Source organism: Tyto alba, unplaced genomic scaffold (assembly GCF_018691265.1).
Source record: "Tyto alba isolate M040663 unplaced genomic scaffold, T.alba_DEE_v4.0 Super-Scaffold_48, whole genome shotgun sequence".
NCBI lineage: Eukaryota > Metazoa > Chordata > Aves > Strigiformes > Tytonidae > Tyto > Tyto alba.
Genome location: NW_024881324.1, coordinates 15,527,228 through 15,554,809, shown reverse-complemented (window position 1 = coordinate 15,554,809; position 27,582 = coordinate 15,527,228). Strand labels below are relative to the sequence as shown.

General features: G+C 39.4%; 2 protein-coding genes across 2 annotated transcripts; both read left to right on the top strand.

Annotated features, from left to right (window-relative positions):
* Window positions 1–3,247: 3,247 nt before the first annotated feature.
* On the top strand, window positions 3,248–8,637 carry LOC104361393 (ovalbumin). Its single transcript, XM_009967521.3, has 7 exons — window positions 3,248–3,415; window positions 3,899–3,949; window positions 4,532–4,660; window positions 5,337–5,454; window positions 6,681–6,823; window positions 6,995–7,150; window positions 8,222–8,637. Exons 1-7 carry the CDS (start codon window positions 3,248–3,250, stop codon window positions 8,600–8,602), a joined length of 1,146 nt encoding a protein of 381 aa, XP_009965823.3. The 3' UTR covers window positions 8,603–8,637.
* An 8,751-nt stretch (window positions 8,638–17,388) lies between these two features.
* Window positions 17,389–25,413, top strand: LOC104361396 (serpin B10). The gene is made up of 8 exons (XM_032992021.2): window positions 17,389–17,428; window positions 18,516–18,693; window positions 20,001–20,114; window positions 21,790–21,924; window positions 22,314–22,431; window positions 22,802–22,944; window positions 23,506–23,661; window positions 24,500–25,413. Exons 2-8 carry the CDS (start codon window positions 18,526–18,528, stop codon window positions 24,902–24,904), a joined length of 1,239 nt encoding a protein of 412 aa, XP_032847912.2. The 5' UTR covers window positions 17,389–17,428; window positions 18,516–18,525; the 3' UTR covers window positions 24,905–25,413.
* The last annotated feature ends 2,169 nt before the right edge of the window (window positions 25,414–27,582 follow it).

Below are 27,582 nucleotides of genomic sequence, written 5' to 3'. Positions count from 1 at the left end.
ATTTTTGATTAACAACACACCTGAGAGACTCATTCTCCATTCCCTTTCTCCATCAACATAGTAATAAATATTTTATAGGTAGGGATAATGGTTTATGAGAAGCACTATCATAAGAAAAAGCAAGCAAGCTTTTTAGGCTTTCTTATAGCAGAAGCAGTAGGTCTGACTTAAGAATGAGAAGAATTATTCTGTGCTTAAGTACAGATACCTGTATGTCAGAGTATCTGTGGGAAAACAAAAAACTCAGCCAAGACCAAAACACTTGGCTGATACCTGTGGAGCAGGGATCTAACAAAAAATAACACTTCCACTACAATCTTGTCTTGCTTAAGTCCTCAGACTGCCTTGGTGACAACAACTTGACAAGGAGACTGCAGATTTCTATGGCACGTCTATTTTCACAAAAGGGAGACGACTGAGGCAAAGAAAACCGCACTGTCTAAACTTTTGACAGCAGTACCTGAGCCTACCTCTTCTCCTTAACAGAGATCACAGTTGTCTCCATACACGTTCTAAAGTATTATGTCATACTGACTTTGCAATTCTGCCTCCCCCCCCTTTTTTCTTAAACATCACATAGTGCTTTCCAGAGGTCAGAATGGTTTCTTTACTGTTTGTCTATTCTATTATTTCAACACAGAACAATAGCTTTTATAACTGAAATGTTTTTATAACTGAAATATATATGCAATTGTATATTATGATTGTTCTATAGACCATGAACACTCCTCTAGCTGGATTTCACAGTTCCTCTGTCATCTGCCAGGCCATTAAGTTGCCCATGGAAGATCTGAGAATTACATTGCAAGTGCATACCACAGACACATTTGGAAATGACTACTTTTTACTTTGTCTGGGGCTATGTTTTGCTATTACTCCCTGAGAATAGACTAGTGTGCTAAAAAATCTGAAAACTCATCAAAATATCTTTTTAAAATATCCTACCTTTTCAAAGAAAATGTGCCTGCTTTTGGCTTTCATCTCTGTTGGCTTTCTCACATGCACCATCTTCTATTTCCCCAGTTTTGTTAGTTGAATAATAGGCCAAGTCCCATTCTCACTTACCTTTTGTCTAGTATGGCTCAGCTGCATTTTTAGATTCAAAAAGGATCAACTGAAAACAGTTCTGATCTGTTACTACAACCATAGTAACACATTGACTAATTACTGATAGACTGACTAATAACTGCTAATTATGTTTTCCATCAGTAAGTGTTTTACATTTTTTGTTTTTATGAACATCCCAGTAACTAGTTGCAAATGAGGCTTAAAGGAACGTGAGCATTATTTCTCAGTCTTTTCTCCAATCCAACGGTCCTGATGTACTGGTGGAAAACACTTTGCTATACAGAATAAAAACCTAATATTTGCTCTCCCTTCAATCAAAAACAGACCCATTGAAACTAAAAACTGACCTAATCCCATTAAATTATTTTTATGATGTCAAAGGTCAAACTTCTGAAGGGCAGCAGCGGGTGGGTCACAATTCAGACTGTATAAATTCCCAAGGGCTCAGCCAGTCTGTCTACATACAGCTGGAAAGCTGTATTGCCCTTGGTACTGAAGCTTGAAAGGTAAGCATTTCTCCAGGAAAATTAACCTTCTCACTATATTATTTCTTGTTTATGCCTAAACTTAAAGCAATTATTGTGTTGTGTTTAGTATCTTTAAGGACAGAATGTTTACATGATATTCTTTACAAATCTTCTCACCTGTGTGTATGTGTTCTACACCATTTTATTATGTGTAAACCCCGAGCATTTGTTTTCAGGAGATTTTTAAAAAGTTTTTATTTTGTGTTTATGATTTTATTTCAGAGCATTTTATCCTCTAATTCAGCATCTTACAAGTTTGATTTTGGCAGCCAAATAATAAGTTTGCTTGACTGACCTCTGGTTTAACAGGGTGCACTGAGAGAAAAAATGTGGCATTCAGTGAATTTGCTAGGTTTATTTTAGTTTAAAATTTCTCTAACAGTTTCATCCCTGGAAAATAGAGCTGGTGAACACTACACAGGATAAGAATGTGTGGGGATGTACAGTCTTGTATTTTTACAATAATATATAAATGTGAACTTGTATACAGAAAGGAAAGTGGAAGAAAAGTGTGTGTGAGTGCATGTGTATACTCATGAGCAAGGTCACTAAAAATCTTGGTTGAGTTTAATACTCCAAAGTTGAGATCCCACTGTTAAGAACCTACATAAGGAGAAGGATTTTGAAAGAAAACAGACTTCCACAATTTCTATATATCACAGGAAGGAAACTAGATTCACACTGACCTCAAAAGTTCTGCTTTATATGAGCACAGAGAGTACACAGGACTTACACCGTCCAGCACTTCATAGCAGCCTCAGACAGAAACAAATATAAAGCTTCTACTGGTCTATGCCACAAGCAAATATTAATTTTAAAGTCTTGTATTATGGTAGATACTGCTATTTTATCATGTCTGTATTTCTATTCTATCTGAATGTCACTAACAAAATTTAATTTCTCAGAAAGGTTATCGTGTAATATATATAGATATATTTAAGCAAAGCAAGTTATATCTGAAAGCACAATAAGGTGGTATATGAATTTTGTACATCAGTCTCTCTCCTAGACTATGTGACCTTAGACAAATTATATTGCCTATCCATGTTTCCATTACTAAAACAAGGGTAAAGATATAAGCCTTTGAAGATCTGACAATAAGTATTGTGCAACAAATAGATATTTTACTGCACTTATTTATTTTTAGAAAATAAAAATAGTCAGCTGGCCTCTGCTTTTACTTACATCTGTCCAAACCTAAGACTACAAAAATTTGCACTTTAAATTTCCAGCTTTTCAAATATATCAAAACCGGATCACATTTTCTTGTTTTCATGAAAGGTACTACAAAGTACCAAGGAATTCTAGCCATCACTGAATGAAAATAAGTGCAGGCAATTGTTGTTTGACTGCTTTGAAAAGGTAAACAGAAATCACATACACATTTAAGACCTCTGAGGAACTGTACTGCCAAAAAGGCAACTGAATACAAATGCAGAAAGAAAAAGACTTACGAATAAAGAGTTTCTAACATGCATGATAGGTGAGCATAGCAATAGGTATGTCACTACAGAATTACTTCAAAACTACTTGTTTATATTTCACTGCCTAAAAACTACTATTAAAATGCATTGGGCTGTGTTTGCACAGTATTCTATCATTGCACTGTCGTTGTATTTCTGCTGTTTGCTCTAGACAATACTGGTTTCACAATGGGCTCCATCGGTGCAGCAAGCACGGAGTTTTGTTTTGATGTATTCAAGGAGCTGAAAGTCCAGCATGTCAATGAGAACATCTTCTACTCCCCCCTGAGCATCATTTCAGCTCTGTCCATGGTCTACTTGGGTGCAAGAGAAAACACCAGGGCTCAGATAGATAAGGTGAGGCTACAGTTAAGAATTTAAACCTTCCTGCTGCTCAGCAGAGCTATAGCACTTAATTATATGATAATGTCACTTGCATAGCTCAGAGGATAAAAAATCTGGATCTAGAGTTATCAAAAGCTGTGGCCACCTCAAACTCCCATAGTGTTAAATAAATTCATCAGCTAGAAATCTCGAAACTGGATTTAAATTTTAATTTTATCATTGTTAGCAGTAGGATTCTCAAAGAGAACATCACATTCCATTGGTCCTTTGTTTAGAGTAAGGAAATTAGATAAAATCTCCAGGGAAAGAGCCAAAACATGTCTCCAGACTGCAAAATGTTTCACATGAGTTTCCTACAGCTCTCACTTCATTCACAGATGGTGGCTGGCTTCTTACCTGGAAGAAAATTAGTATTATCATATGTTAATCTCAGCTGCATAATTTTTCTTTCTTTGTCATACCTGTTATTTCAACTACTGTTATTTTTAATTACAGGTTGTTCACTTTGATAAAATCGCAGGATTTGGAGAGTCCTCTGAATCTCAGGTACATAAATAATTTCATCTCCTTCTCTACGTCATTTTTTTCTGGGAGCAAAATCTAGCAGATAAAGCAGTTCCAACCACTCTTCGATGAGCAGCTAGTGCTCTGCATCCAGCAGTTGGGGCAACTCTTTTTTTCATAAAAATAGAGAGAGAAGGAAGGAAACAGCAGATTCAGAACAAGCATAACATGAAACCCAATATCATCATATTGGGAAAATATGGAAAATTATAGATCTTTGTATGCTTAGGCAAGGTAGCTGGATGTTGTTGGTTAAATGGGACTGGTTGGGAATGTAGAAAAGTCTACCTGATCTGCTGGAACTAGATTACTGTAGCAGGTAATTAAGAGTACCCCTGAGAGAGGTATGAGGAAATGACAGTAGAAAAAGAGCACATAACTGTATATATTAGAAAGTTACTACCTCAGTGTAATTATAGCAACAAGACATATAGGATGAACAGTTTTGTAAGCAGAAATGTCTAAACTACTCTACTCTTCTCATGTAGTATGAAAAACCTACTAACTACTAAAACTAGAATAACATCATCTATCTTTTTATTTGCATTCATGCCAACGATTCAGTGCGGCACATCTGTAAGCGCCCACACCTCACTTAAAGACATGTCCAACCAAATCACCAAACTAAGTGACAATTATTCACTCAGCTTTGCCAGTAGACTTTACGCTGAAGAGACGTACCCAATCCTACCGGTGAGTTGCTCTAAGATCTGATCTGAGTGTATTTCTATGTCAAAACTGTACCATTCTGTAATGCAAAAGCATTGTTGGAAGTCTAGGTTCTGCTAAAAAAGTTTTTTTCCATATAGAAGACAGCATTCATGACCTCTATATCATAGCTCTAACCCTTTACAGTCTTGAGAAAAAAATGTGCCTAGCCAAAAAGATATTTGTGCAAAGTACAATCATGATCCAACCAAGTTAAGGTATAATTGATAAAGGTAACTTTTGTTGGATTAACTCCAAATGTCTTCTCAACTTGTAAAAAAACCTGAAAAATAACTTCAGGTTCTCAAAAATATTCCAAGTTTTCCCATTGAAAGGAACATTCAATTTGAAATGAAAGGAGAATACCATTGCAAAATAAAAAAGTTTAGAAGTGAGCAAAATGGAAAAAAAAAACAACCATACTTCAACTGAAATGAATGCCATTTTTGGATTAAACTCAGTCCTGGAAAATATTTTTAAAAATGTGAGCACATACTCTTTCCTGAAGCAATGAATCATAAGATGCTTATGAACTAGAATCATGCCTTACTGATAGCCTTAATAAGCAGATTATTCATATCTGTTAATTTCAGTCTTGCATTTCAAATGTACAAAATGCTTTGACATTCTGATCTGAAAACTGCATACTCTTCTTTTGCAGGAATACTCACAATGCGTGAAGGAACTGTATAAAGGAGGCTTGGAAAGTATCAGCTTTCAAACAGCTGCATATCAAGCCAGAGAGCTCATCAATGCCTGGGTTGAAAGTCAGACAAATGGTAAGAGCAAGCTAAGTATTGGCATAGGTATTTTCCCTTCTGCCACCATATTTGAACAGCATATGAGAATACTTACTTCAGGAGACAAAAAACCCCAAACCTCTCCCTCTGTTCCTTCCCCTGGATAATAGATCAGTTCCCAGATATGGAACTACCATTTAACTTTTTTTTTTTTCTCAGACACATCCTTCTTAGAGGACTCTTTATCTGTAGGTGCTTTGTGGGTATGTAATACTTTCGGTCCTGATGAAAGGGACAGCACTAGAATGTGTTTTGTACACACTGACAACTGGTTTGACACTAATGTTGAGAATCTGGTATCCTTTGATCAGTGTGGTTTGCTCACAAGCTTCTGAGAGTTGTTGTATGCCTGTTGAGTAGGGCATGTGTTCCTAAGGTACTTGAGAAATCTTAACAGGTAAAGGGCAATGGAAAACCACAGAGTTAAGGAATGGTAGGGAGGTGTATGAAATGCATAGAAAGAGGTATAACACAATTGGGATTTTTACTCTACAGCATCTCCATGAGGTTCTTCCATTCTTCCGGTCTCTTGAAACACATGGTCTGAAGAGCAAACACAGATAAAATGCTGAATTTTAACTGAAATGAAAATACACACATTCACATAACCTCTGGTGTGGTATCATATTTTGAAGGAGAAAACCAGCCCATGACTGAGCTAATGGTGGGAAAGGACTAAGGGAACAGCTTGCTGTATGCATGAGGATGGTAGAATAAACAAGAACAAAGTAGAAGAAAGCAGAGTAAAATTTTGGTTTCCTTTCCTGCTATGTTCTTTATATAGACATCTTCTTCCAATTTTGGTTTGAAGCATTTATGTTTCAGTATTTATGTTTGTATGTTCAGTATTTATTAAATATTTATGTTTACTGTTTGGGTTGGAGATCACCCTGAGATAAAAGATTCCATGGTTCTTTTCACTGTCACAAAATATACAGGTTTACTCATTTTGTAACAAGTAAATCTCTGGGTCTTATATCACTCATAATTCTTTACAGAGAGGGAAACAACAGCTATTGCCAACAGCCATGAAGAAATCAACATTGGAAATACAGGATTACAGCTGCAAAAACAGAACAGTGTCCCTTTCCTACACCCTCCTCCCCAAAGATTTGATACTCTTCATTTGACGTTGTGATTGCCAAGATGTGTTATACACAGATGTGTTATATACACGTGTTCTCTTTTCTTATACATTCTTACAGGAATGATCAAAGATATCCTTCAACCGGGCTCTGTGGATTCCCAGACTAAAATGGTCCTTGTCAATGCCATTTACTTCAAAGGAATTTGGGAGAAAGCATTCAAGGATGAAGACACCCAGGAAGTGCCTTTCAGAATGACTGAGGTACATGGGCATACCTTAAAGATGTCATCTTTTAGAGTTTATGAAGAGAGTAGATAAGTTGTTATATAACCTCTCGAACAAGAGCAGTTGCTAGTTTTAACCATAAATAGACACTTCCACACTCTAAGAATAACCTTCGTGAAAACTATATTATCTTATTTGGTTTTGCAGCAAGAAACCAAACCTGTGCAGATGATGTATCAGATTGGTTCATTTAAAGTGGCAGTGATAGCCGCTGAGAAAATTAAGATCTTGGAGCTTCCATACGCCAGTGGACAGCTGAGCATGTTGGTCATTTTGCCCGATGACGTCTCTGGCCTGGAGCAGGTATGGCCCTAGCAGCTGGGCTTCAGAAAACCATAAACACAGTGAAATTTAGGTGCTGCAAAGCTCTTCATGATAAAGATATCCTAAAACACATCACCAGTACAGATCTGAACATTGGCAATACGGGATTGTTGTAGAGAAGCATGCAGCTGTCTCCCTAGTCCTGCAATAGTTTGTGCTGAGCTTGCATTGCTTAAGGAACTGCTTTAGTGGGCTAAATATTGGTCAGTGCAGAACAGATTCTTCTCGACTAAGCAGCTGTTACTCCAGCAGCTTGAACTCCAGAGGTTTTGTATCTTCATTCTTGTATGCTGAAGAGCTTCCTGGGAAGTTCATGTTAACTTTACTACTTGTAATTATTGTTTGGTTTGGCAGTGCTCAGCATGCCTCCTTTATACCTTCAAAAATTAAACTATCTGTAACTGAATGAGGCGTACTGGAATAGTTAAAGCAATTTCAGAAAATAAAATGTACCTGACATACTATTGTTGATATGAACAGACTACAGGCATGGGATATTGTCATTAGCTGGACTGCAGTTAGTCTGAATAGGAAAAGTTATGTAATAAATGAGAGTTGAATGAAATGTTTGTGCACTAACTCAAAGAATCTAAATTATAAAAATGAAGAGGCATTTGAACACAGCTAAATTTCCTCAGTGATAACTGATAATTCAGGTATTAGTACTTGGTTACCATTAACACCTGGTTACCTGGAGGTCTTAAATGTAGATAGAGCCTACAATGCATAAGCACAGAATGATTTTTGGAATACATTTCCCAAGCAAAGAAGGTAAATAGGGAAGCGCTTTAGGTGAAATTTGCTGAGTATCCATCTCATTAAGAAAACTAATTGGCAGTGAGCCTATTAAAGAAATAGTATGCAGGACAGAGAAGAGAAGAAGAAGTCATAGTTTGTTCTCCTCTCCTAAATACATTAACTTGTATATACTTAGAAAAAAATGCCATGCCAATAGCAGTCAGTTTAAAAAAAAACCACCACTGGTATTGTATTGACACAAAGGAAGTTGTGCTCTCATCCTAGAGATCTAATTTGCTTGTCTCCTTGCAGCTTGAGACGGCAATTACCTTTGAAAAACTCACGGAGTGGACCAGTGCTAGTGTAATGGAAGAGAGGAAAATTAAAGTGTATCTCCCTCGCATGAGCATTGAGGAAAAATATAACCTGACATCTGTCTTAATAGCCTTGGGTGTGACCGACCTGTTCAGTTCATCAGCCAACCTGTCTGGCATCTCGTCAGCAGAGAGCCTGAGGATGTCTGAGGCCATCCACGAGGCGTTTGTGGAAATCTATGAAGCAGGCTCAACAGAATCTGGGACAGAGGTTACAAGTGCCTCTGAAGAATTTAGGGTTGACCACCCTTTCCTATTCTTGATCAAGCACAAACCAACCAACAGCATCCTCTTCTTTGGCAGATGCTTTTCCCCTTAAAGAGAGGAAAGCTGAAAGAATTTCTGTCCCTCACATTAAAGACCCAAAGCACTGCAGTATCAAGGGTAAAAAGAAACACATACTCTCTCTTTCATGAATATTTTCTAAATCCAGAAGGCTTTATATTAAAAAAAAAAAAAAAAAAAAAAAGTGAAGTCAGAGGAACTGTGCCACGAAAATAGAGGCCCTTTGCTTTTCCTTTCTGCAGAGTAATATTATTTACTCATGCATGAAAAGTTAAGGGAATGAAAATTGGACCCAGAGAAAGCATGAGCATGAACAGAGATGTTCCTGGTACAAGTTAACAATAATAATGTTGAATCTGGAAAAACACAACCCCACTTATCAGCAGAATTTTTGTGGAAAAAAATGCAGCCTTCTAATTATGCCACATTTCTCTACGGCCAAGCTTTGTGGTGACTCCTCTGGAATTAGTCACTCAAAAGCTACAGATTAAATTCAAAAGTCACAAACCATTCCTACTCTGACAAGGCAATTTCGTTTTTTTTGTGCTCCTGATACTGCAAGGCTCTTCTTCACGTTCTAAAGATGCATTATAGAAATCTTAAAATTCATATTTCTCCTTAAATCTTTTTGGCTCAATCATCATGACCAAATATGGCATACTACTTATTCAAATTGTTTTCAATGTAACCATATGTAATGGGTCTTGAGGTTGTACTCTTTTGCTCCTTTAATCATAATAAAAACATGTCTAAGCAACTGAATTTCATTTCATGTGTTTGAAGTGCACCTGGGACAGGCTGACAGGATGAAGTAACTGCAAAAAAGCTATGCTTTTTCCTGACACCAGTATGCACAGCATGGCACCAGTGCTAGGTGGTCTGTGATGGAATGTTTTTTCAGTTCCACCACGCAGTATTTTGCTTGTTCTACTTGTTTTGGCTTCCCCCCTGCTCCCTCTTCCCCCAAGATAACACATACTTTGGCAGGACCTAGGGGGCATAACTTGCTGGTAACAAACATGATCTTGCAAAAAAAGGAAGATAACGTGACACTACCTTCACTGGTGTATAAATAGTTCAAATATTTTCCTTCACTTTCCTGTATCTTAGTTGATTGCTGGTCAGGAGATAACAAAAGGGGAAATTTATTGCAAGAGAGCTAACAATACATTTACTATTGTCATGGAGTTTCTGTTGATCTGGTCATGGAAATAGGACATCTAAACACCTCAGAACACTCCATTTTCAGCAGATTTTTTCTAAAACTGCATTATTTATAGGCCGTTGTAGTTCTTATCAGTTAAAACATATTTCTTCACAAATGGAAGATGCAAGTAAGTACATCTGCTCCTGTATGCAGACACATAGGATTCAGTGCTGCCTCCTAATTTCTGACATCTCCTGCCCGCAAAGCAACAAGCAGTCATATTCTTGTCCTCGGTAGTCACTTTTTTAACCAGCTGTGCAGTTGTTCATCTCTAATACGCAAATGGGAAAAAAAAAAAAAAGTAAGCATGCATTCTCAGTCCTGTGTTCTCAGAGACAGAAGACTTTGAAATCATTTTGGGACTTGCCAAATCACATATCCTCTAAGGAAGGGATGCTAGAGTCCTCAAATCTCAGACAGAGGAATATTTGTCTAACAGCTAAAAACTTCAACAGCCTTCTACACCAGAGGTACTGTAGCTTCTGTAATAACAGGCACATAAAGAACAGGCCTCTAAACAACAGGCCTGGATGTAGCCCCAAGTTGGTGACAGGTATTAGACCTCCATCACCCAGCATGGAACAAGGCTTCTCCTTTGTGCCAACAGAGGAGGCTGCAGTTTATTCTCTCCATGCCCAAAGAAGCAAGATATCAGCACAATGTCCCAGAGACTTTGGCACTCTGCTGTGTTGTGAAAGTACAGGTGGGTTACCCTCTCTTTTAGCCCCAGTACTTCTTTCAGCACAAGTGTGGAAGAAAGATCAGACTCAGCTTTGGATCCTGTCATAAGAGGCTTTTACTGCTCTACCACCACACCTCATATATGTTTGCAATTACATACATTAAAAGAGACATAATTAATTCAAAGGATTAATGAGTTGTACAGCTACAAGACCACACTTGTTTGCTTGCCTGCAGTCTTACAATGGGAAGGTAATTCATATAATGAATTTCCATAGAGATGACAGACTTTGACCCTGGGGCCCTACTGTTTATTCCTGTTCTAATTCTTTAAATACATAAGAATGTAAGTAATATTTCTCAGCTGAACAAAGTCAGTTATTTGCAAAAATTGGTCTCCTGAATTTCACAGAGTTAAAGAGTAACGTGTTGGAAAGGGCAGCTGGCAGTTATCTGGTCTGAACTTCAAAGATATACCAGGTTCCTTAGGGCCCTTCCCGGTCAAATGTTGCATATTTTTAAGGCTGTAAAATCCACAATACTCTAATTTCAATTTACACATAAATCCAAATCTCACTGATGTAGAAGTAGTGAAAGCCATCCAGTCAGTTTAGCTTTCTCTCACCAAATGAGAGTTGGTTACATGTGAGGATGAGCCCCACCGGTTCCTTAATTTTGATTCTCCCATGATTAGCCCACAAAGCTCTCACTGTCTCTCCTCACTTTTAAACTTCTTGGAACCAAAGTCTACAGAATATCTCTGTAAATCCCAAGCAGTGCTTAGTCACTCTGCGAACAGCAAATTCCTAGGATGGTTAACAAGGCTTGGGAGCAAAGGTGATATAATACATAGCTTTGTGCTACACATTTTTAATCCCAGTAGCATATTTATACTCTGACTCCATTTTACTATATGTGGATATCAATGGGCTATCATTTGTACCTGGCCTCCTGTTCCTCACTGTTGTACTCTTAAACATCACAAGACAAAGATTTTAATACCATACAGCCTAACTGTCTTGTGGCATGAGCAACCACTCACAATTGCATGCTACTCCTGGAAAAAAAAAGATTCCAAACTAATTTGGAGCTTTTATTTTTTCAACTCAGACAGCACTTTCCTACTTTTTCTAAATGCTAGTGATAGCAGCCCATGGTCTAAAGTCAATGCAGACAAACAATGAACTTCTATTAGTGGCACCTTACAGACAACAGGAACAGGATCCTGGAGGTGACCAAGTCCTTGCAGTGGAAGTCTGACTTCTTAGTCACACAGGTAAAATTCCAGTGTTGTGGCTTTAATAAGAGGTCAATATGGAGTGGGAGAATAGTGACGTGTCAGATGAGTTCCTGTAAGGAAAGCAGAGATATGGGAATTAAAGGCGAACAAAGAGGGTGGAGGAGGAATCATTAAACTTCACAGAGCTGTGTGTAAGCAGTTCCTCTTTTCTCTTCCCTCCTTTCTGCCTTATTTCCCTTGGTATGGTTCATTGCTATCCAGTAACTCCCTTTCCCCAAGACAGTGACTATCCCCACCTTCACCATGTCCTCCTTTATCGTCCTTGCACTTCAGCAATCTCCATCTACTTCTTGGGGCTGTGAGGGAAGAGGGCAGGGCTGGGATTGAGCCTTGTTTCTAATAGGAGAAATGTCAGGGAGAGGCAGGTTTGGTACTAAGGAAGAAAGTAGGAGAGCATTGCCACTCCTACTGCCTAAAGGGATCACTTGACATACAATAACGCTGCATCAACTACAGAGCCCAAGCTGCATCTCAGCTGCATCTGCAGGAGGTGGGGTGAGGGCTCAATCCTCCAGACACAGAGAGCAAGAGCTCTGCCCCTCCTTACATGTATTCTGCTAACTTGCCTTAGCCTGATGTTGACTCTGTACCACTGAGTTCAAATTAGTCTTAGTCTATGGCTCAGTCTGTCTATGTTCCCAGACAAGGAATTAGCAACCACGGAAGCAAGGGATACAAAGGAAGCCTCAGAAGATAAATCCAAAGCTCTAGAAAATTAAGGGAGGTAGACCAAGAAGAAAGAAAAGTCTAAAGCAGCTGAAAATGACAATTGCACTAGTTTTAAACTACACTAACAGAGTTCTGCTTTTGGCTTTGAAAGACCTAAAAGAACACAAATACCAGTCCAAAAGATGATGGACCCCTGAAGACCTGCATACAGCTAAATGACAAACTGGAAAGGGTAGCTCCAAACAGCTTGTAAATGTTTTGGTAAAGAAGAGCAGATGATCATCAGGATATTTTAAAAGAAGGTACTCCATTCAATACCCTGCAAGTTCACACTTCTGTATCTCTCACAAAAGCTGGAGGAACAAAATCAAAACTTGCCATCTCATTTTGTTTGAGAGCAGAAAGGAACAGGAGATCATCTTGTCTTACTTGTCATGTATCACATCATTAATTTCTACTTGGTGACTTACAAAAAGATTGCTAACTTGAACAACGTAAAAGGATGTCAGGTCTCAAGAGACTAAGCTCTTTTGTGCAACAGGCAGAGAACATGAGAGATGGAAAGATGGAAGAATCTTGCAATGGTAAAGTCATTGGTAAGACATGTTCAAATGATGTTAACAGCACTCCAGTTCACCCAAGGTCCTTGTCAGTCTGAGGGCGAAATTCCACTCCAAGCCCTCTTTTTAGGGTTTCTCTCCTGTAGGACAAAGGCTTACTGCCTTTGTATGTGCACTTCACAAGGCAGTTCAGATTAGTCCCAAGGGTAGCCTAATAAGAGTGAAACTACAAGGGGCCAGCAGGTGTCAACCAGATCAGTGACTAGTTAAGATTTCTAGAACATTTCCACAAGTATCAGGGAAATTATTCTGATGAAACCAACTGCCATGTGAAACCCCTGGTTGTTCCACCACACAAGAATATTTGCTGTTGAGCTGTATGAAAAAATAGCAAATGTTTAAATGGGCTTCTTGAAAGAGAGGCCTTCCTCTATACCCTGCTCTTGCACACCAGCACAAGGCTCCTGCTCAGGATGCATTCTTGCTTAGAAATGATTTGAAGATACATTGACTTGACATTCACATTCTTCATCCTGCAACATGAAACATCTTGCACTATGTCACTGCAGCCTGGGAAACTCCCATTAACACAAAGCAGGGATCAGCTTTCTGATTCAGTAGTCATGTAGTTGACGTACAGTTACACCCTTTGAGAGAAAAATGACAAGTTTCAGCTAAAGTGCATAGAAGCCACACACATGTCATTACTCATAATGCAGTACGGTATCATGATTGAGAAATTCAGGCCACTCTTCATGTTTTTGATGTTAACTGCTACCTGGGATACTTTAGAAATGCTCACTGCCTGAGTCATTCAAAGGACAACTGCACCCTTGCATATGTGAAAACAGTGTGCATATTCATTAACAGATAATCTCTTTTCAGATATAGCGATCAGTCCTTTCTCAGAAGTGTTGCGCTTCTTAACAGAGCTGAATTTCTCAGGACAAACACTACCTTTCTTAATGACAGTGTCTAAGCCAAAGCATGTAGAAGTGATGGTAAAGTATGATGAATTGTGCCAATACTGTCAGATTTCACCACACCTTTGCTTTCTGCAGGCGTGGAGCAAAATGCCTCAGTGATATTTATACAGGAACCTCACCACACCCTCTGGCAACTCATAAGGTTTTAAATACTGTTAGAGTATGTCAGCAAGGATTGCTTGACAAGGGAAGACTTGCAAACTTACTCGTAGGAGGTGCACAACAGATAGCTATCTACTTTGTTTCAAAATAAAGACACGTGTATTCTCAACCAAAGCTTTAAAGGGAAAAAAGATAACAGAAGAACTGATCTCTCTTAAATTTAAAAACTATTTGAGATTTCAGGATGACACAAACTTACCCTACGTAAAAATCTGTTATAGCACAACCCAAAATCTGTTATAACCAGTCTAGGCTATGCCTTATTTTTTTTTAGTTGACAAGGTTAGAAAAAGCTCGTGCTGTGCTCTCAATTACACTATCAAGATGCATCACCCAGAAGAGTCCTCCTTAGCACAGAAAAGTTCATCTAGCTAGGTGCTCAGCACCCTTACTATTTTCTCAGTTTCTGGGCCCCTGTCCTCCTTACAGTTTTTAACTTTAAATCACATAGAGATTAAAAAAAAAAAAAAAAAAATAGTCAGAACTCCAAAGGGATTAAAATTTTCTCATATTTAAAAACTCTTCTTCTCCCCATGCTTCTTGTATCTCCTGAAGTCCTTTTAAAGTTCTTGGGGACATTTAAAATCCTTTCATGTTTAAAATCTACTGGCCTGCTCTGGCTGAGCCAAAAACCTGAACAGAGTGCTCTGCTGGCGGAACCAGAAATTATTCCCTCCCCAGTAAATAAACAGTGCTTATACTGGTAAGAAAAATATTCGAAGATGTCAGGGAAACTGAACAGCTTTCCTTCACACGTCACTTTTTTCTTTTGATCTTCCTGAAATACAGAACATGTTAGCTTTTAATTAAAACAGATTTCCAACAGCTATACAGAGTTCATAACTAAAATAAGCTACCAATGAACATGAAAACCAGCCACAGAAAGTTTTATCCTAAAATACTGTGTGAAAACAGAAGCTACCATTTTTTTGTGACAGAAAGTCTTTCTGTCAAGACCCTCAAGAGCCTTTATAGAGCACTTTATAATATTCTGTTTAGACATCAAGTATTTAACCTACTCCTGAACCCAGGTGCTAATGAACAGAGCAACACACTGTGTAGGAAAGCCACAATAACTTGTGTGAAGCTACACTGAAACTGGAGAAAAACAAAATGCATTTATATAGCTGAGATCTGGCCAAGGCACTGATGTCCTGCCAATATTTGTCCTGACCAAATGGAAACATGAATGACTACAGTGAAAGAGCCCACAAGCTTACTTCCCACAGGAAGGATACTATTAATACAAATATAAGTCTTTTAGTGTGCTGCTGTAGGCTTGGTATAGAGTGGGAGTGAGAGTACCACTGCTACTGAGTCAGCAGTAGCACCATCCACCGAGCCATGTCCTCTGGTGGGGCTAATTTAAAAGGACATTGGAAAATGTTATCAATCCATCACATTGATTTAGCATATATTATACTTTGAGATTGGTATAATTTTAGTTACTTGTATGCTTTTTTTTTTTTTTGCTAATGACCAGCCGTGCCATTCAAGAGGTGTTTTATAAAGATAGCTTTAAAACCTTGTACAAAGGCACAAGCCTCTCACTCAGTCTAATGCAGCATTTCTGCATAAACAGAACACCTCAGTCAATCCTTGTAAAGCAGCAAGCAGTATTACAAGTTATCCAATTAAATTCACCCCCGCTTTAAAACCAGAAAATCCACAGGAATTGCTCTAAGGGATGAAGTCTATCCAGTGTACCTATCACTTGTTCAACAACATGGCTAAATTTGCAAAGATTACTCAAATCATTTAGGCTTTGGAAATCACTTACAGCCAATGTAAACAGATTAAAACTTTCCCAGATGCAATGGAAGCAATTAATTCTGCAGTGAGCACCTCTCCTACACTATGCGGCTCTGTGGAAAATGTAACAGATGCATCTAATTAATTACACGTCACACTGAAACGTGCTGGTTTTGTGTAGCTACAATTTCAAAAGACCAGAGGGTCAGGAAATCACCATACGATTAAAGTTGTGCAGTTCACACAGATAGGAAAGCAACTTTAACAAAGCTTTCAGTTCCCAAATTATACTGATGAAGAAGATTTGCCATTGGCAAGGGACCCTTTGCAGTTGCATCCTCCTATGCCCTACATCAAATTTTGGGGTACTCCAAGGCTCCTTCCTTATTACATGATCCTCTGTGCCAGCCACTGACCTACAACATAAATCCATGTTAAATGTGTGCTTATAGACAGCAGGTCAGAATAAAGATCTCAGAAGGCAGCTTATGCTAAGGAAATAGACCTTGTGAGTAAGTCTGGCTCAGTTGAAGAGGCAGCCCTGGAGAGACAAGCAGCTCCTATCCAGGTTTTCAAGGTGGTATTACCAGCACAAAGAAGTAAATGATGAAATAAAGGGCAAGGGTAGGATTATACAGGGTGTTTCAGTTAAGGATCAGAGTGGGGATGGACAACTACAAAAAGGACAACAGAGGGAGGGGCAGCATAACTGCAAGGAAAATCAGGGAAGAAGGTATTTTAGTAGCCAAGGCAAGAAGAGAAGGAGGATTTGATGGAATATCCATTTCCGAAATGGAAAATAAGAAATAGATCTCTGAGGTGCTACACTGGTCAACCAGCTGCTTTCAGATTAGGGTGGGGAAACAGAAGCAGAAGGAAAATGAAGTCTAATCTAAGACCCACACCAGGTTCTGGTGATGTCACCACTGATAATAAAAGCAAGGGTCTGGTGCCTGTTTCTCAACCTTCTCTATCTCACAGTGACAACATTTCCCTGGTTGTACAGTCTCAGAAACCTCCAAGATTAACCAAAAACATTTTTCTAAAACAGAAACCCACAATGAGTGACAAATACTGTCTCAGTAGGAAATGGACAATAGAAAAGCTCACACATAAGAAGTCACTGTCTTTTCTCTGTCTGTTCTTCAAAAATAATTTCTATTAGACGAATCATAAAAGCAGGTCAGCAACTGCATTTTTTTTAAACCCTCCAAACCGCAAAAGAAGTGTTGTTTAAAGTAGTGTGGGTTCAAGTTGTTACTAGCCTGCTGCCACAAAAGTGTTTATAGAAATACTTCTGCAGTCAGTTTTGTAAGGTTCTTGTATGGTATCATTCTCACCATCACTTCACATCCTACTCTGAGATGATTCAGTTCTTCCACAGGGATGGGGCCTTCAGGACATAATACATTGCACAGTCATGACTCATAAGTACCTTTGCAGAACTGGCCAGACACACTATAAATTCACTGTACCCTTCATGTGTACCACAGAAACCTTGGAGACACCCGGAGCAGCAGCTTTCCTCCCTGCACAGAACAAGGTACTGTAATGATTTCTAGAGATTATTTATTTCATATACTCTTGGATAATGTTTGTTAACAAATGCATAGAAGAAAGGAAGCAGAGATCTGAATTGGAAACAACAAATGCTTGGGAAAGTAATTTACTAAGATGGCACAGGCATGGTCTAGAAGGTGGAAGTCTTAAAAATACACAGGTAGAGCAATTTATTGTATAGTGTTTATAATTTCTAGAGCTCACTGGCAAGTATATATATCATAGCAGAGTAAGAACCACTGTGATTGCTTAAGTCAGTTAATTTGTTCTTGTGCTCTTTAGTTCTTATGAACATCAGGTAAGCTCCTGGTTTGCAAGCTACTCAGGAGACAAACTGTCTTTATTCTAAGGCCTTCCTATACCAACCAGAATAGCTCCTAGTCCATGCCTAGAGCCCTCAGCTAAACTTGCAATGCAAATGACAAATAGCAGCACCTGTGGTCTACTGAATATAGAAGCCTTGTCCTGCAGAACTGCGAAGCTAGGATCTGGGCTTTCACTGTGAGACAGTTTCAGGACATTTTTGAAAGTGAAAAAGGGAATTCAGGATGCTTAGCATGCAATAGTTGGGGCAGTGCTTGCCAAGCATTGGAAGGAGTATTTTGTCCTGTCCTAAAGGAATAGTTTGATTGTTACTGTTACTAGAATACTTGTTCACTACAGTCAGGAGCATCGAAAGGCTCCTACACAAACTGAAGCATTAAAGTTGTCGTAAGAGACAGTCTCTCATTATCCCCTAGCCCAGTCACTGGTGAGTAACATTATCAGCTGTCACTCCAAGATGCTGTAAAGGACAGTGCAATAAACGTCCTGGTGAAAAAATACAAAAGTATGCTGGAGGTTGCTTTTTCCCTAACCTAAATGATAGCCAGTGTCAGCAGTGAAATAGGACATGCTAAACCTGATATGAATTTATAATAGTCAATCCTCCTTGTTCTTCATATAGATAAATACTTTTAGAAAGCCTTTAAATCATAAAAGGAACATCAAAAACTGAAGAGAAACTTGCAGGCACATAGCAGTCATCATTAGAGGTTCACTAGTAGTATCTTTTCTCCCTTCCTGTGCAGGTTCAGAACAATGGAAGCTTTGAATAAAGCAAACACAAGTTTTGCTCTCGACTTTTTTAAACATGAGTGTCAGGAAGATGGTGACAAGAACATTTTATTTTCCCCTTTGAGTATTTCATCTGCCCTGGCTTCTGTTTATTTGGGAGCTAAAGGTAACACTGCAGATCAGATGGCAAAGGTGAGTCTGGGCTTCAAACGGTAGCTGTCTGAAAGGGTTGATCTCTTAGAATAACATCCTCTATGCAAGAATTTTACTGTGATGGAACAGAGGAAAGCCATAAGCAGAAAAATTACTCTCATCAAAAGTCTGCATGTTTATATGCCAGGTCTCATTTCACCCCTAATGTGCACTGCAATGAACAGACCAGCTCTCCACTTGTGCAGGTCAAAGAGATAGTCTAGTCTAGCCTCTGGAAACAGGACCCCAACAAATGTCAGAAGTGGCTCTGGTGACATTGTCTTCTTTTAAATCTCACCAGCAGAAATAAGGAATCTTTATCCCAAAGCTCAGTGGATCTTTACCCCAGAGCTCAGTAATTTGAGCACTCACCAGAGAGTGGGAAACCTGGATTCTCTTCCTACTCTGCCACAGACAGTCCCCATCTCACATCTCGACCCATTGGAAATGACCCCCCACAAAAAGGCTGTCCCCTATAGTTATTGTAAGTTTTGCACTTTGCTAAACATAATTCCACAACTACAAGATCAGAGAAGAAACACAGTGAGACTACAACCCTTTCTTTGGGGTATGTATTTTACAGGCAAAATCACTTACTGAAATCCCTGAGTTGTACTTGTGCAAAGTTCATAGCTGAGGCAGGCGGCAGTGAGAGCAGCCCCAGCGCAGTTACCCGGCTCCTATGGAAGGAGGTGAGCCTGATGAGCGCATCTGCTCGGGCAGAAGTTGTCCCACCTGCTGAGGCAGTGATCTAACTCCTGATCTACAGGACAGAAGAGGATCAGTAGGGGAACAAAGAAAGGAGTGAAAGAAGGGAAAACAACAACAGAAAAGGCACCTCTCTTCTGAAAAGTGTTCCAAGGTTGGACACACCCCTCTGTAGCCTGGCTAAGGTGCACACATCCAGAGCAAGGGATTTAAGGCATGAAAATGCCGCACCATCTTCATGCTTTCTGACACACGGCAGCACTCAGACTTCTGCTTTGGTAGTGTCCATCTGGAGATAATCGCCTCTTCCCAGCTATTAACTGGTCAGCCTAGGGCATAACCCAAAGCAGGCAGATTCCTCTAGAAAGGTCAGGTACATGAGAGTTTTGCCCTGCAGCCCTGAGCTTAGTGCGTGCAAGCCATTTTGTACACATAGGTCTCAAGACCTAACCAAATTTTTCGTATTCAGTCGGGGATGGACATGAGAATAAAATCTGAGTTTGACTCTCTTCATCACCAGTACCATGATGTCACTGAAAGATTTTACTGAAACAGAAGATTTTCTTTTGTTGCATTTATTATTGCTTTTTCCACTATAGGTACTTCACTTTAACAAAGTTGAAGAAGCCAGAAATGTCACCACAACCATAAAAATGCAAGTCTATTCCAGAATGGAAGATTGTCTATCAAATCGATGTGCTTGTTTCCAGAAGGTATTTCACCAAGTCTAGTGATCAAGCTATGGGCATGGTCACATCTTTTCTTCCTTGTTTTTTCTTGCACATTTGCATTTGCTTACGTTTGTTTTGCTCAGATGTAGTGTACACAGTTAATTGGTATAGCATCCTGTGATACATTCACCCAATTCAATACTTATTAGATGCTTCCTCCTTTTAGGCAGAATTGCAAAAAGTAACCTCAAACTTGCAAAATTTAAAATTTAATGTTACCATTCTCTGTCAATAGATCTCTTGATCTTTTTCCTTTATATTTGAGGTGAGATTTCTTTCTCAAATTATTACTGTTCAATACTAGCTATTTAGCAACAACATGTTCTTTGAATAGGCATGGTTACTACTTCAGAGGGCTAATCACAAGAACAGAGCTGCCCTGCCACACATTTGATTGCAGCATCAGAACAACAAAAAACAGAACATTAACTTTTCCAGGCTACCTATGCTTGGTATCTTTTAGAAATTAGCCTCCATTTCAGTTGAATAATTAACAAAATAAATTGATGTTGGAATTTCCCAGGGTAGACCAGTTGCTTGCAATAAATCTGAGAGAAATAGAAGTCATTATATTCCTAAGATATTTCTTTGACATACTGGCAGGCATCTTATACCAAAGTATATGTAATTTAACAGCAGAAAAATATGGAAAAGCAAATGTAATCTGATTACATCGGCTGAACAATCAGTAAAGGATGGTTTTCCTCATTGACAATTCAGCCATGGTAGTGTCAAGCTCTTCTCCCTGCTATTTCCCATCGTCCTTATTCTGTGTGGGAGTGAGCCATTTCCCTGCAGTCTGCCCACAAAGACCCAGCGGCTGCGAGTTCTGATGAATGGGAACTTGGATCTGCATTCCACCGTTAAATCCCCTGGTAGGAAGATTTACTTTAGGGGCTATGTCAACAACGCATTTGCACTGCATGAACAGGAGAGGGATTGTTCCTCATGAGTAATGCTTGCCTGAACTGCAACAATTACAGAGCGCTGTGGGTAGGGCAAAGGGACCATTCTACAGTTTAAAAATTTAAGTGTCTGTTCATGTCTCTGATTCTAATGGAATGACAAGATGAATACAGCACAGGTCCAGATTTTTAGTTTGCTAATTCACAGCTTAACTTCCTTGAGCTCATTCGAGCATTTGAGCCACATTCATTTAATCTCGTTACTTCAATATAAAGAATTTACTGCAATTACTGCAACATAAAAAAATTAAAAATAAAAAACACAAAATATTAAGAGCAAGATTAAGAAATTTAAGGGCAAGCTTTCCATGTAACACACTTGATTTTCATAAATGAAAGAAGTCACACAGCCAGACCTTCATGCATTGGTTAACAATTAAGTGTGTTTCATTCTCTGGATATACTTAGTTTCACAATCTCCACTTACAAATCCTTAAATGTTTTACATAGTTCAGGCTCTTAACCTTGTATTCTGAGATACTTGCAGTGTCTATACCACATTTGCAACTTTTAATACTTTCAAATTATTATTTCAATAGCTGTCTGGTTTAGAACACCTCTCGCACTGCAGTACAGGTAACAGATCACCTGAATAGAAATACTTTACTTGGAGATGCATGAAGGAAACAATCAGAAATTTTGAACTATTTTACACAATAAATGAATAACACCTTTTTTTGCTTTTCTCCTAGACAGAAATTGGCAAATCAGATAATATCCATACTGGATTTAAAGCACTCAGCTTTGAAATCAACCAACCCACTCAAAATTACCTGCTTAAAAGTGTCAACCAGTTATATGGAGAAAAATCATTGCCTTTCAGTAAGGTAGGTAGGCCATTTATTCAAATTATGCAGTGCCATATAACCTTTATGATTTATCTATGACAACATACCGTAAACCATATGCTTTTAAATATTTTCATTACATCTGCCAATCATATTGTTAACATAAATGTTTTCTATGAAACTCTGGACACTAAAATTTTAGTTTTATGGGATGTGTACCTAATTTCAGAGTGATTTGCAGATGAATCTGGGTGAGAACATTTAAATTTATTATTTCCACTAAAAAATAATTTGTTCCTTTGACAAAATGCAGTGCTTGTAGTCTAGATAATTTTTATTACGTTTTCTCTCTGTTTGGCTGTAGTTATTTATTAGCATTCATATTGGCAGGCAACAAACATAAGACAGGTGTCTCTCTCGCACTGCAGGAATACTTACAGTTAGCCAAGAAATATTACAATGCAGAGCCACAATCAGTTGACTTTTTGGGAGCAGCAGATGAAATCAGACGAGAGATCAATTCCAATGTCGAACACCAGACTGAAGGTAAGTTCCAGCCTCTCCTCTCCCAATTCAAAAAGAAGCCATTTCAACATTGAACAATATCTCTGTACCCTAGGGGCCCACGGTAGGTAAACAATTCACCTCAGAAAGGTAAATCAGATCAGTTTTCCTAAAGCAGTCATCTCCTGACAAGCCATTACTAAAATTAGTGTCCTCCATCTGAATGTGGGGTGGGAATCTCTGTAAATCAAGATTACCCCAGTAACCACATAATTGTGAATAATCTCAAACTAGACGCATCCTGTATCAGTATTTACAATTTCCCTAGCTTATATCCGCAGAAACTGTGCCAACACTTAGACCAAAACAGTAAAACTGCACAAATGTGTAAATGTCCTTCTGCTTTCTCTAGGTAAAATCCAAAATCTGCTGCCATCTGGATCCATAGATTCACTCACCAGGCTAGTCCTCATAAATGTGCTCTACTTCAAAGGAAACTGGGCAACAAAGTTCGAAGCTGAAGCTACCAGGCAAAGGCCTTTCAGAATAAACATGGTATGGGAATATACTGCCCAACATCCTACACTGCAAGTGGAAAAAACTGAAAAAGATGGGGGAGAAAAATTCCTGTCAGTCTTTAAATCCATGCAGTATGAAAGTTATTTCATTTAAAGCATATTTTATTTTCTTCACCACAAGTTCAGCACAAATACTGCACACACATACTAGCACCTGAGCCGCATGTAAAATTGTCAGGAGCTGACTTGAAACAAGCTTCTATTCTCTGAAGGCAGGGAAAACAAAGAGGTGAACAAAACTGTATGGGTTAGTTCCTTACATTTTAATTTTTAACCATACAACAAATCGCAGTGGAATACAGCTTCCTATAATGGGTGTCATCTGAGACATCTTAGATAGCCTGGCTAGCCTCCAAGTGCATTTCCAGACCAAGGGTCCTGTGCAGATCCTGTTTCCTACTCCTTGGAGCTATAAGGATGTCTCAGACACACTGGGCAGCTTCTACAGTAAATTCAGTAAACCTCCACTGTGGTACTTTAACCAAGTCCTTTACTGTTCAGAGTACAAATGACAAACCTGTAATTTGATTTGTTGCAGCATACAACCAAACCAGTGCCCATGATGTACCTGAGTGATAAATTTAACTGGACCTACGTAGAATCAGTCCAGACTAACGTTCTTGAGCTTCCATATGTCAATAATGACCTCAGCATGTTTATCCTGCTACCAAGTGACATCACTGGCCTACAAAAGGTAAAGCGACTGAGAACACAAATGATCTGAAAAAATAAGAATGTCATTATTTACTTACTTTATGCATGTGCAAAGTAAAAGACCAGGCTGCAGTCATGCTTCTAGGAAGGCAGGTACTAATCAGGCTCAAAGAAAAGAAAATCCCAAACTTGGTCTAGCACTGTGAACTTGAACCTCTTGGAGCTCAGACTAGATTTCTCACTCTTGGCAGCTGGCAATTCTGTGGTTCCTAATGTTGATCGGTCCTGGAAATGGGTAACCCAAACCCCACAAGACTGACTCCTCTTCCAGCTGAACAAAAATGAGGACAGAAAGCCAGCCCTGCTGAGATCCACTGTCTGTACTGACTCAGAAAGCTACTTCATTCCAAAAAAAACCCCAACCACTAACCCGGCAGACTCCATTACTTTCCAGGATGTCCAGAGCTAATACATATGGACACTGCCACCTTCTGTAAAGAGACCAATACTGCCTTTGGATAATAAACTTACTAAATTCTCATTTATGTTAGTTGGTGTTCTGTGGGAAGACAGAATTGTGAGCAGCAAATCAACCAGAGTATGGTTACCTGACACTGATGTTTTTGTTCTACAAATATTTAACCCTGCTATATTCCCAGACAATTAATGAGAACAGTTCAGATACTGCATTGAAGTACCATAGATCAACATACTCCTTTAGTCAAAAATATCTCTAAATCACTCTTTCACTACTGTTTTTCTTGTATTCTTACAACCGCTTGAAAAGTTCTCCATTTAAGAAAAGAGAAGAAACAGCCCTTAGGGCACAGGTTTTTGAACACTCTGTAATTTTCTGATTCTCTTTTTACTGACTGCAGCTAGAAAGAGAATTGACTTTTGAAAACTTGTCTGCCTGGACCAGCCCAGAACTAATGGAGAAAATTAAAATGGAGGTTTATCTGCCCAGGTTCACGTTAGAAGAGAAATATGACCTCAAATCTACTTTGAGCAGGATGGGGATAGAAGATGCCTTCACTGAAGGTCAAGCTGATTTCACAGGAATGTCAGAGAACGGTGATCTGGTTTTGTCACAAGTTTTTCACAAGTGTTATCTGGAAGTCAATGAAGAAGGCACAAAGGCAGCAGCTGCCAGTTCAGCATCACTGGCATCACGAAGTCTTGGTGCTGCTATTATTTTTGTGGCAGATCACCCTTTCCTCTTCTTTATCAGGCACAACAAGACCAAGAGTATCCTCTTCTTGGGAAGGTTGTCTTCCCCCTAGAAACTCAACCATTACTAAACAGGCTCATACAACAGCAATTACGCACCACGAAAAGCATCTCAGTAGTCTGTGCATTCCTTAATTTTCCCATACTGTTGACAAATCTCTCAATGTTGGAAGAGCGCACATATTAAAAATAATCTGGAATTCATGCCTCTGGTTCATTTTCCTGGCCAAAGAAGCTGAAAATGGTAGCACTACCCTATAAGCACCAAACTGTGCACAGAACAAGATTGATTTGTCTTTTCAGCACTTTCTGAACCAGGACTGCAACAATGTGGAACAGACTAAATTGATCTAAAACAGTAATTCCCAACATATTTGCTTTGGTATATAAGAAGAAAAGAAACATGAAAAACCCCTTCCTGCAGAATGATGTTGCATCTCCCTTGGTTTCAGCTCATGCAGCTGGTCACCCCATGAGGGTTACCTCACCCACACTCTTGTCAGTGTTATACCAACTTTGCAGCCTGGCACAGCTGATAATTAAATAAACCTGCAAAATCCTCTGTGTTCCTGATACTGGTGCTTCTTTCTTGCATGCAAAGGGGTTAACACATGTACTTTCTAATCTTTGTCCCACAGCAATTGGAAAATATTAAACAGCAGTATAGAATTGGACAAAAATAAAACATTCTTAAAACCTTCTCCTTTATAACCTTTCCTGCATTCAACACTGTTGCCAGCCCAGCACTGCACGGCTTTACTCTCATTTTGCTTTTCCACTTATTTCACTGGTTTGAGGCAAGATCAAATTGGAGAATCAAGCCTGTAATACTAGCTCCCTAAGTGCTCTCTGGAAGATTACATGCAAATGTCCCAGTACACATTTAGTCCTGTCACAGCTCTTTCTCCTAAGGAGAATGTCCTAACCAGTCATGTGTGTTTGCAGGGGATGCTCCTAACTCTCTGAATTCACAACAGAGAGCAAAGGACTGGGTCTCTTACAGGACTTGGAGACCCTAACAGCATTTTACTAGAAACATCTCTTCTTGGGACGGCAGGACTCCCTTTTCCTGACGAGGGGGTGGGGAGAGACTGCTGACTGTTATTGAGTCCTTTCTGCTTTCTTCCACGTGGCTAGCTGCTTCCAGGGTCCCCTCTGGCTCTGATTCCCAAAATGGGAAGGAGCATAGGAAAAGTATTGTGAAGCAAGTGCTTTATTCTACCCCCAGACAACCTCAACAGCACTGCCTTCTGTTTGTCTCAGCTGTGAAACATGACACAGGATCCCTGTGTGTTCAGGTACAATTCTGCCATGCCCTGCTTCACCTAATGCAAGGGCTTCGTGTCACCATGGCCAAGCCTCTTAAGCACTTCCTGATGCATCTCAGGAATAAAGACAAGAAATCCACACCTGGGAGGCCAAGGAAGAACAAAACCATGACAACATGTACCCAAACTCACTTGCGGGCCTTTAAAGTCAATGGAAAAACGAGTCACCTTTTCTTTCTCCTTTAACCATTTTAAGTATGATTGCAAAGATGACAGAGTTTATGTCCTCTTGGCAATATCTGATCATTACCAAGTGGTAATGGCCACAACACTTGAAGGGTGAAATGTACATTAGGGGATAATCTTTTCCCAGGGTGAGAAGCACAGCACTGGAGAAGGTTGCCCAGAAAGGTTAGGGAATCTCCATCCTTGGAAGGGCTGTGGCTGACCTTATCTACTGATGGTCCTGCTCCACGCAGGAGATTGAACTCTGGATGTCCCTTTCTAGTAATGTGTGATTTTCTCTCTCTTGTCAATATCCATTCTGCCTTGCCACCTCCCTTTCTTATCCTGCCTGTCATCCTTGCAACTTGACTAGCAAAGGGAGCTAGCTTGCTCACTCTCAGCTTACTTCTTTGGGACTTGGAGTCTCCTGGCTTGGGCTTTCCCACCACACCTAACCATTCATCTCACCTTTCCTCTATCCTGATTTCTTGAGGACTTACTCATCATACTAAAACCAACATTTGTTTAGTTTCTGGCATTTCTTCATTGCCTTGCACAACTTTGATTTCTGTCACTTTTTAGAAGACTTGACCCACTCTGTTCCTGTAATCAGGCTTGCAGCAAGATGCTTAGCACACAGTACAATTTCCTTCCCTTTCTCCACCCCCCTTCCCCCATACCCCAGGGTCTTACAGTTGTTTCCAACACCTTCTCCTTCTTCCATCACCCAACAGCAGCCCTGTTCTCTTCTGGGACTGCAAAGTGACAACTACTGTGCCATGTCTGCCACTGCTGTATTTTTCACTCCATCCTTGCTCGAGCCCTCACAGGGGGGTTGTTTCAGTCCTTTCCCTCTTTCACTACATGCAAGTACTGTGCACTAACTCAGTGTTTTGCAGTGTTCCTCTCAAATGATTCCCAGCCATGGTTGCAATGAGATTTCTTCACCAACACAACCAGTGGGGTGTCCCATCCCTTACCCTGCATGGCTTTGCCTGTCTATGCTCCTAATGATCTTCAATCTGAAGCTGGACTCCCAGTACCTAATTCAATTCCTAAGGTTGATGTTTTATGCTGATGTACTGCCTTTGAAACGCAGGAGTCACAGCTGCACAAAGTCAGAGAGGAGAATCTGTCCTGCAATATCTGCTTATATTCAGAAACTAAAAACAAGCATTCTAGTTGTGCAACCCTTTCACTAGTCCTTTATTTTAAACAACAGATCAGTTGTCTCCACA